This window comes from Babylonia areolata, chromosome 21, assembly GCF_041734735.1.
Source record: "Babylonia areolata isolate BAREFJ2019XMU chromosome 21, ASM4173473v1, whole genome shotgun sequence".
Classification (NCBI taxonomy): domain Eukaryota; kingdom Metazoa; phylum Mollusca; class Gastropoda; order Neogastropoda; family Buccinidae; genus Babylonia; species Babylonia areolata.
Window position 1 is genome coordinate 42,456,062 of NC_134896.1, and position 7,278 is coordinate 42,463,339.

At 36.7% G+C, this 7,278-nt stretch overlaps 1 protein-coding gene across 3 annotated transcripts; it reads left to right on the top strand.

Moving 5' to 3' along the window:
- Positions 1-317: 317 nt before the first annotated feature.
- On the top strand, positions 318-6,741 carry LOC143296119 (complex I intermediate-associated protein 30, mitochondrial-like). 3 transcript variants are annotated; one of them, XM_076607899.1, is made up of 4 exons: positions 318-415; positions 2,076-2,651; positions 3,695-3,868; positions 5,345-6,741. In XM_076607899.1, exons 2-4 carry the CDS (start codon positions 2,133-2,135, stop codon positions 5,534-5,536), a joined length of 885 nt encoding a protein of 294 aa, XP_076464014.1. In that variant the 5' UTR covers positions 318-415; positions 2,076-2,132; the 3' UTR covers positions 5,537-6,741. The 3 variants fall into 3 exon arrangements, with proteins under 3 accessions (XP_076464014.1, XP_076464015.1, XP_076464016.1); XM_076607900.1 differs by having other exon boundaries at positions 392-522; XM_076607901.1 differs by lacking the exon at positions 318-415 and adding an exon at positions 672-800.
- Positions 6,742-7,278: the final 537 nt, after the last annotated feature.

Here is a 7,278-nt window from a genome sequence, read left to right on the forward strand (position 1 = left end):
CTTTCTTGTTCTTTGATGAACCGACCCCTCAACCACTCGTTTTTGGAAAGAGACGGAGCTCTTGTCGTCTCTCTTGCAAATCATCAATTGATGCCTTGAGTGTATGCATCATGGGGTTGGTATGGGAACAGTCTCGGACTTACATACGTCCGTGGGAACAGTACACAAGTTGAACTGGTCGCTTCGACTGGATCGTTCGCAGTTACGCATACCTACTCCCTATTTAATTTTTTGTGTAAAAGTGGATCTCTCCTTCAGAATTTTGATGTCCCGTTGACCTTTGACTTTCCGGTTCCATTGTAAGGGAAGCTACTCATGATTTTCACACCAACTGACACAGAAAAACAGAACATCTCACTGATCCCACCAAAGCAATGATCTGAGGATCAGTGTGAACTAGACATACGTTGTATAGGTAAACATTGTGCTCTAATTCATATATTTACTAAGAATGTTAAAGTAGGACGTAACCCTCTACGTTCACTATGATGAAGGCGGTAGAGAAGGGAAAGAAGATTTTCGGTAATTTTATGTTTCATCACTGCTTTCGCTCAGAGTTGACCAGCGAAACACGGAGTTACACATGCGCGCACATGCAAGCTCACTCTCACACACACACGCACGCACGCACATACGCACATATTCATTCGTTCATTCATTTACATGAAAACTGGTATGTATTCATCATCATTGATCATGTATTATATTTTTGTATATATACTTTGATAGAGGATTTGGATTTTTATTCTTCCTCGAGAGAACTTCATGATGTCTAAAGCCCATACATGTGTGTAAACATGGTGAGTCTATTTAACCTGTGTGTCTGTCTCAGTGTGTCCATCAAACATTAATGTAAACCATTTTTATCAGTAATTAGAGGTGCCAGCAATTGACTGACTAAACCTTTTGAAAGATTTTTTTTTTTTATAAGTATAATATATTTTACTATAGTTTTCATACATACTTGTTCATATTCATTATATTGTCAAAGTTGTCAGTTACTTCTTCCTACAACCTTTTTTCTGTCATCATTTGCCAATCCATTAACTTAAACTCGTAATATGAACATAACTTGTTTAACAGTCAAGTGATAATCACAATGTTTTACGTCTGTGTCTCAGCCTTTTTTTTTTCTTTTTTTTTCTTTTTTTTTCAATTTATTGTTGTTTCAACTAAAAGTTCATGTTGAAGTTATGTCGACAAGATGATTGACTATAGTTGTATGTAGATCTAAAGATTATATTGTTTTGGTGTTGTTGGGAGGAGTGGGTGGTGCAGGCATTAAGCATGCATATAAATGGATGTATACAGTCACACAGACACACATATAAGTTAGACTCAAACAACCCAGACAAGCCTACAGAAATTATGTTCTGTCTATTTCTATTATGCTTGGGGTTTTTTTTGGTTTTTTCAGAAGTAGAAGATACCCATTATTCACATTAACAACAAAAGAAGCAAGCAAGCAGTCTGAACAAGTCAATGGAAGCAAAGTTTTATCATTATCTGTTGTTCTGTTTTTGAGAACACTACCTAACAGCACAGCTTAGGCTATCACAAAGTCATTGACAGCTGTTGATGTAGAAGCCCTTCATACTTTTTGCTCAATTGTGAAATGGCGCAGCTTGTCCATTTGTTGAAGCTGTGTTATTCAGTAGCCTATTCATACATATGCTGCCATTCTTCCTCTGTCTCAGGACCTTGCATTTGGAGTGAAATTCCTCATTCGCTTCAAAAGGTCTCCACACTCAAGTCTGGCCTTAAAACCTACCTCTTTCCAAGATAGCCTCCCTCCTCTGCCAGTTTCCCCAGTTTAGAGTTATGCAAGCATGTGAATGACAGCGCTATATAAATGTTAATTATTATTGTGTATGTGTGCCCGCATATATTCATTTCTGTGATTGCTATCTGTTCCTTTCCATGAAACACACACACACACACACACACACACACACACACACACACATTTGATGCTTAAACTGATCCTCTCTCTCTCTCTTTCTCTTTGTTCACCCCCTATATGTATGTATATATATATACATTTTCATATATTAAATAATTTATATCTTTTTCAGTTTGAGACAGCTTCCATACAGCACTCAGTGAACGTGGAGTACATTATATAGTTCACTATGGCTCAGCAGCTTCTTCGACAAACAAACAGCAAACTGCTTTCCCTGTATCCTTCACACAGTCACACATCAGCTAAGTTTGTACTCTGTCATCAGACAGAGATCTCAAGACAGCCATTGGTTTGCATGAGTGTTTGGGAAAAGGACAGAAAATCAGGGTACAACTTTAAGAGAATCAAACCAAAACTCAAGCATGTTAGTGATGGCCAGAAAACATTGGACCCAGAAATGGAGATGTGGGTCCAGGAAAAGAAGCAGAAATTTGGAGGGGAACCGAGCATCCTCAGTGCTGGGCAGCATGAAGACTGTAAGTGTGTGTGGAATTTCCATGGTCGGGAGAAGGTTGACGCATGGAAGGTGACTGCTGACAGTGATAACAAACAGGGCTTCAGTCAGGCAAACTTTGTCTTCTCCCAAAACAGAACTGGTCTTTTCTATGGACATCTGTCCAGACAGGTGCCCAAGGATGGAGTCACCAAACGTGCTGGTTACTGCAGCATACGCTCACCAACCAAATATGTAAGTGTCAGATTCTGCATGGGGTGTGATTTTTTTTTTTTTTTTTTTTTTTTTTTCTGGGTGGGAGGGGAGGGTTTGAGTGGGGACCGGGGAGGTGATTTTGTGTGTGTTTTAGCATGTGTGTGAGTGACAGTGTGTATGTGTGTTTACGCATGTGTGTGTGCATGTGTGTACATGTATGTTGTGGTGTGGGTGTGTAGGTGTTAGGTGGTGGAGTGTTAATTGTGTGTGCAATTTTTTTCCCCTTGCATGGAGGTTGTATTCTCTCAAAATACATTTCACAAGATTGTTAGGTGTTTTCACATGCATCAGATAGATTACAGTGTTCCTATTGATGTATTTTTAATTTATAATGATGTTTCAGATGCAGTGATAGAGAGGATTTTTTTTTTTTTTTTACTGTATGGAAAAAAAAAAGAAAACAAAAGAAGCAGCCCCCCTCCCCACCCACCACCAAAAAAAATAAACACAGAGAACTATGGTCAGGGCATATCATAGCATTTTTTAAAGGAAAACTTGTACCTGATGTTTTTGTGAATTAATTTAATTTTTCAGCATTTCAGCATTTAATGTTTTGAATACTAAAATGTTCAGTGTTTTTGAATACTGAAATATTCAGTCTATAGCTAATAGTTCTTTTCAATCACTGTAGAGCAAAAGCAGCAGTACAAAATGTAGTACTTTTATCAAATTAAAAAAAAAACAAAAAAAAAAAAAAAAAAACTTTGTTCAGTGCAAGTAAAAGTTACTCAGATTAAGTATTATCAGAGATATAAGTGCATAATCTTTCAGTAATGTTGAAAATATGTCAAGTGAGAAATCATAATCCAGCATTTCCACTGTTGTTGTTTTTGTTTGTTTTTTGTTGTTTTTTGTTATTTTGTTTTGTTTTGTTTTGGGAGGAGGTACCATGGAAAGAATTTCTTTATCATAATTTTATCATAATTATTGTATTTATTTATATATTCATTCTTTCTTTCTTTCATTTATAGATTGATTTAATTATCTCATACACATGTGTGTTTCAAAATCTGTCCTTCAAGCCAGAGGATGTACACGACTGGTCATCATTCACTCATTTGCTGCTGAAGATTCGAGGAGATGGACGCACATATATGCTGGTCATCAGCATGAAGCGACACTTTGACGTTTACTGGCACGATCAGTACCACTATGCTCTCTTCACTCAGGGGGGGCCATATTGGCAGACAGCAAAGGTAAAGGGGCAAAAGTTGAGAGAATCCTGTCAGTCACACTCATTTGACCAAATTCTTGTATGATTTTATTTCCATGTTTTGTTTGTTTATTTCATTGGTTGATTGGTTCTTTTAGTTTTTTGCTCTCTTTTTTTTTCTCTGTGTGTGTAAAGTTTTTTTCTGTTCTACATGTTTACCTACTCTTTCATAAAAAGTGTAAACTTGGGGAAAGATTGAACATATCAGAAAATTATTATGTACATTGATTCCATGTTTCTTTTATATGAATGTTTTTGGATATCAAAATCAGAACTGGATTTAGAGAATGTCTCTGTCTTTTTATGCTCCTTCACTTCCTTCTCTACAATTCCTTTTCACTGCCATGATGTAAAGTACATTGTCCTCCTAGAGACCATCACACACCTCCAAGTGAAGGTGATTCTGGATGTGGATATCAGTGGCATTTTCGTGAAGCTACATAATAGTCTTACTTTTTGTGCTGTGGTCTGTGCATCTGTCTTGAATTGTGAGGCATTGCCTCTTGATGTTTAAATAACATTTGTGAGACATTCCTCACAAAATGGTAAGACTATGGTTACATGCTCCACACAGAGTGTTGGAATTTCAGTCATACACAAATATTTTCACTGAGCACAGTTACATCTCTTTTCTGTGTTGACTGCTTCATGTTGTAATGTAAGTGGGGTTGATATTAGATTATTCTGTACTGTTATTTTGTTTAAGAGAATGATGACAAGTAAGCAAGTAAATTGTTAATTTTTTTTTTTTTTTTTTTTTTTTAGTTTGTTTAACTTTTGTAAAACATTAAGCATTGCCATGCAGACTGTTTCACGATTTCCCATCCATGAATTTATAATAAAATGAAATTGAAATAAGAAAGACTTTTAATTTTATCTGTAATATCTTTGTTTTGTTTTGTTGTTTTTGTTGTTTGTTTGTTTTGTTTTGTTGTTTTTCTGGTTTTGTTTTTTCTATATTTTTGTTTGATTGTGTGTGTCTGTGTATGTGTGTGTGTGTGTCTGTGTGTGTGTGTTGCTCAGCAAGTTCTTTCTCCTTTCAAGCACAGGTCTGTGTTTTGGTGTTCTAGAGATGCTGGTACCATCGTATGTACCCTCCATTTGAAATCACTGCTGGTTTTCATTTTATTTTATATTGCTTTCTGACTTCTCTTGTCTTCTTTTATATATATATATATATATATATATATATATATATATATATATATATATATATATATATATATATTCTTCATATTCGTTGTCATTTGATTAATTAAGAGGGGATAGCATGATTCTGAAAACTCATCATTTATACAGAATTATTTTTCATTATATCTATGACTTCATGTCCTAAGAAGGCATCCTAATGCACATGTGTGCACATGCACTTGAATGTGGTTGCTGCTGGTTGTTATTATAGTTTTGTTGTTTCTGTTTTTACTGATCACTTTCATAAGTAATGTCTTCTTTTTTTCAGGTTCCATTTTCCAAATTCTATGCCACAAGTAAGGGAAGAATACAGGACAAGCAAGCTCCAATTCAGCTGGATCAAGTCAGTCACCTGGGAATCACCCTAGGGGATGACAATGAAGGACCTTTCAGTTTGGAAATTGATTCAATATCTTTGACGTATGATGAGAATCATGAGGAACAGTTTGCCTACGAGTGATGAGAGAGAATGATAGATAAGTATATTCAGCTGTTATGCTTCACAGAGTTTCAAGTGCACTTGAGATCTTCACCTTACTATCAGCCTGAATCTTAACTGATCTTATTGATACCTGTGTTTTGTCTTGCATGAAAATTAGATCCAACCAAAGCAAGTTTGGTCATTTGGTTGTGCACTTCCAATATTCTGTGTGTGTGTTTGAAGTCAAAGTTCTTATGGAAGAAAGTAAAACGTTTTGCAAAATTGACTCTGCTAATGAGCAATCTTCTATTCAAAAATCCAAATGAACATTAGCATACATCTGTCTTTTATAAGTACTGTTGTAAGTAGAAATGTCTGACTGCTTATGAAAACAGGAAGATGACAAAAATGTTTAGGGCCATACTTATATTTGTGCATTTGTCTTGATCTGTGTATGACTATTGTTAAAATCTGCTGGCCAACTATTTATAACAGAAAGTTATTTATAACAGACATTGAAGCTCATTAAAGTACTTATTATCTATGGTTGTTTCCGGGGGTATATTATCATTAATGATGTGTGTGTGTTGCCAAAAAGATAATTACAAAATCTATCATGAAATAGTTTTGCCTGAATCCCTTTATCATAAAATATTACCATATTTTATTATTATGTGACGCTCGTGTTTCAAAAGGAGTATAGCATTTCTAAATATTTGTATGACTTCTTGTATTTTCAAAACTGGAGAGGGAGGGGGTGGACGTGTACTTTCAACAGTTAAAATTGTTATTTTACTTAACCAGAACTTTGAAATATAGTAACTTTCAATGTCAGGTGTTTAGAAAGGCACAGAGAAAGTGATATTTGATGGAAAACTGATCAGCAGCTGGCTCACCAAGAGCTTTTTCTCCATATACCAGTACTCTGATTTTGCCTTCACATCATGGAGAAATGCTTGTGTCTGTTTGTAAAGTGGCTTTATTGTAAGAAATATACACTCAAAAAGGGGTGTTCCCTGTTACTGCTAAACAAAGGAAAAGACAAGAACTAACTTCTTGCAGAGTCAATATATATGATAAGAGTGACTGGATGATTTTGTCATGGGTCTGTTGTGTGTGTGATGTTTCTGCTGGGTGTGATGCACAAGCTGCAAGGCAGATGGTGAGAGTTAGCTAGGCAGATGGAGAGAGTTAGCTAGGCAGATGGTGAGAGTTAGCTAGGCAGATGGTGAGAGTTAGCTAGGCAGATGTTTTTGTTTTTGTTTTTGTTTTTTGTTTTTTTTTGTGTGTGTGTGTGTGTGTGTGTGTGTGTTCTCAAGGCCTGACTAAGCGCGTTGGGTTACGCTGCTGGTCAGGCATCTGCTTGGCAGATGTGGTGTAGCGTATATGGTTTTGTCCGAACGCAGTGACGCCTCCTTGAGCTACTGAAACTGAAACTAGGCAGATGGTGAGAGTTAGCGAGGCAGGTGGCGATAGTTAGCTAGGCAGATGGTGAGAGTTAGAGAGAGTTAGCTAGGCAGATGGTGAGAGTTAGAGAGAGTTAGCTAGGCAGATGGTGAGTTAGAGTTAGCTGGGCAGGTGGCGAGAGTTAGTTAGGCAGATGGTGAGAGTTAGCTAGGCAGATGGTGAGAGTTAGAGAGAGTTAGCTAGGCAGATGGTGAGAGTTAGCTAGGCAGATGGTGAGAGCGAAGCAGATGGTGAGAGTTAGCTAGTCAGATGGTGATAGTTGAGTTAGCTAGGCAGATGTTGAGAGTTAGCTAGGCAGGTGGCAAGAGTTAGCT

Excerpts from the sequence above, each read along its gene's own strand:
- LOC143296119 (XM_076607899.1), top strand. The coding sequence starts at position 2,133 with ATGGCTCAGCAGCTTCTTCGACAAACAAACAGCAAACTGCTTTCCCTG. Across the intron at positions 2,652-3,694 it reads TACGCTCACCAACCAAATAT|CCAGAGGATGTACACGACTG; the intron begins GTAAGTGTCAGA and ends CTGTCCTTCAAG. Across the intron at positions 3,869-5,344 it reads CATATTGGCAGACAGCAAAG|GTTCCATTTTCCAAATTCTA; the intron begins GTAAAGGGGCAA and ends TCTTTTTTTCAG.